This window comes from Saimiri boliviensis, chromosome 10 (genome assembly GCF_048565385.1).
Source record: "Saimiri boliviensis isolate mSaiBol1 chromosome 10, mSaiBol1.pri, whole genome shotgun sequence".
Classification (NCBI taxonomy): Eukaryota; Metazoa; Chordata; class Mammalia; order Primates; family Cebidae; genus Saimiri; species Saimiri boliviensis.
Window position 1 is genome coordinate 32,300,652 of NC_133458.1, and position 3,162 is coordinate 32,303,813.

At 30.6% G+C, this 3,162-nt stretch overlaps 1 protein-coding gene across 13 annotated transcripts in view; it reads left to right on the forward strand.

The window, feature by feature from the left end:
• Positions 1-3,162, forward strand: part of POT1 (protection of telomeres 1) — a 157,375-nt gene that overhangs the window by 109,696 nt on the left and 44,517 nt on the right. For all 13 annotated transcript variants that reach the window (XM_074379122.1, XM_074379119.1, XM_074379120.1 and 10 more), the window contains exons 16-17: positions 182-273; positions 1,858-1,963. In XM_074379122.1, the coding sequence (XP_074235223.1) occupies positions 182-273; positions 1,858-1,963 (198 nt within the window). The remainder of the gene's footprint in view (positions 1-181; positions 274-1,857; positions 1,964-3,162) is intronic.

The following is a 3,162-nucleotide window of genomic DNA, read 5'->3' on the forward strand; positions in this document are numbered from 1 at the left end:
GCAGACACTAGCTGGTGTTCTCCAATTCACTTCCAACACTATCTATCTACTTGGAGATAATATCTTGAGTTCTTTCAGTATATAAAATGTACAGGTCTATACTATTATAAGACAATTTTAATTTTAACTTGATAATAAGGAATAGCAGACTCATGATTTGATCTTCTTTTTCCTTCACTAGTATTGGGTGTTGTACCGCTCCAATATGTGTTTATTATGACATTTACTCTTGATGATGGAACAGGTGTGTTAGAAGCGTATCTCATGGATTCTGTAAGTATCAGAGGTAATAAAGATATTTTTAATTAAAAATATTTTTAAATTTTTAAATTTTTTAATATTTAAAAAATTGAATACATTTATTTATACCTGCTTTATTCCTAAAAGGACTTAAAGCAACTTAAAAATGTAAGTTAAAATATGAGCACATAAATTTTGTGCTCATCTGTGTATCTATCTCCTTTTTTATTTGACACTGGAAATCATATCATTTGAATAATGAAAAATTAAGGAACAGGGATTTAAAGAGTCATTCTCTATACCTTAGCCAAAATGCAGAGATACGGCTACACTATGGAAGCATTATTTATAGTCAACATTTTATCATATTTTTTCGACCTCCACATTTTGTATGAGAGAAAATGAAGTTACTTTGACAGAAGAGATAGATATTATTGTATAAAGTTTTGAGGCAGTCTACAAAAGCTTCCTCATTTCTGACACTATTTGTAGCTTTGGAAGTCCCCAAGGCCACTCTTAGTTTTGATAATTCTCAAGACATCATAGAATTCACTGAAACCTGCTATACTGACAGCTACAGATTATTACAGCGAAAGGATGTACATTAAAATCAGATAATGGAAGGGATGTGTAGGACAGAGTTCAGGAAAGTCCCAGACATGGAGCTTATGGTTGTCCTCTCCCCAGAGAGTTGCAGACTGTGTTACTTTCCCTGCAACAAAGTATAACAATATAGTAATATATTGCCAAATAGGGAAGCTCAGCTAAAAGGTTTTAGTGGACTGCATCATATAGTTGTGGTTTACTGCCCATTGGCTGATCACGATCTTCAGCCTGTCTTGAGATCAAGCAGATACCACATGCTCTGAATGTCTCACCCTACATCATATTTTTAAACTATTAACAGTGACCAAAACTTCCAGTCAAAAATACTTCTGTCACCTGTGACATGGGAAGGGCTTAGAGATTACCTTCCACAAGCTAAGGTCAAAGCCCAGACTTCTCTTAGGGTAAAGTTAAAATGTTTACTACATTCATTGGAAAATATGTGAGGTAAAGTTAAGAGGAGAATTTTTCTCCTACCTACACAATTCATTTAACCTTTTATTAAATTATTAAATATTTAATGACCACCTGCTGGGTGCTAGGTACTATCCTTTGTGATGGAAGCAAAGCAAGCAAAATTCCTTCCTTCTTGAAGCTTATAACCTAGTAGGGGAGATAAAAATTAAATAAATATGTATATACTTTATGTTATATTCATTTAAGCTTCACACAAGATATTTTTTCTATGCGGAAAGAGAATAGCCTCACTGTTTTTAAATCATTATTACCACATCATTATTATTAAATCAGAGTAATTTACTTGATTATGTATATCTCAAAGCTATTTTAAGATTAAAGTAGCATTTTAATCTAATTAGCATTTTAATCTCCTAAGTAGCATTTTAATCTGCTAATCTAGAATGCTGAAACCAGCATTCTGCTTTATGAATTCTACAATCTTGAGTCTAGATTATCTTTTAATTAGACAATATCGAAATATGTTTGTGTTAATAACATTACAAATGATTAATATCATTTACTTTTTTTCTTCTCTTATAAAATATTTTTAAGGACAAATTCTTCCAGATTCCAGCATCAGAAGTTCTAATGGATGATGACCTTCAGAAAAGTATGGATATGATCATGGATATGTTTTGTCCTCCAGGAATAAAAGTTGGTAGGCAAGAATATTTTAACAATTCCACACTTACTTTTACTTGAGAGAGCAGTAGCATATATGTAATCTGTGGACTTTGAGAAGTCTGAAAGCTTTGCTTCCAAATGAATTGCTAAGTAGTGATTACTGTATGATCAACTTTGATGAAGACAGTGGCAGGGATAAAATAGTTATGAATCATTTCTGCATTGAAGAGATTTTTTAAATATTTTAAAATATAGGAAAGGGAGGTAGCTTTGATCACAGGCACATGTGACGTTGTCATGCTACAAGCATTTTAGTTGAAATTAGACCAAGAATATAAATTGTTGGCAGTAAACGTTTTCTATAACAAACTCCAGGGTTATCCAGTTTAATTCATAAATGAATATTTTTATTTAGTGTTAACTAGTTTCAGATTTTGTAAAATTAAAAAGTAAGCTTTTGTTTTACTAATTTTTTATGAGATTTGTTTTCTGTATAAACATTTGATTAATAAACCAGATATTCCTCATTTCAGATTGTACTGCTTATACCTGCTGCTACTGAATTTTCCTTATGTGGTCATATTTGTACTTATGTTGAAACTTGCAGATCTAAGTCATATTAAGACAGTTTGATTTTTCTAACAACTTTTTAACTTTTATTGTAGGAAATTTCATCAGCTGCAGATTTAGCAGCTGGTTTAACTTTATATATTATTTTTAATCAAGCTTTACTTTCCCTGGTCAATCTTTGCATCTTATAATAGTTACATAATGATAGGAATTTTTGTTGATCTATAACAAAGTTTAACTTGAATACTTATATTTATTCTCAGTTTTAATTTGTGTTATCTGTTTGGGTTCTTTTGGATAGATTTCTAGAAGTAAATCTTTATATTTAAAAAATGGCCTGGTAGACCCATTTTAACCACTATTTTAGATTTTAAATATATATACCAACCATTTTGAAACACAAGATGTAATCACTGTTACCTATTTTTAGCAAAAAATTCAAATTAGTCACAATTGCTCAGAACGATAACATGAATCTAGTATGTATTTGGGAAAGAGAATAATGTATTTGGGAAAGAGAATAATTTGGAAGGGACATTTACTTACTTTTCAAGCCAAAATAAATGTCAACTTTTCTAGCTCAGTGGTATGCTTAGATACCTATTTCAGAGTTACTTATTTTGTTTTAATGGTTAAATAACATTTTTGTTTTTGGTTTTGTAG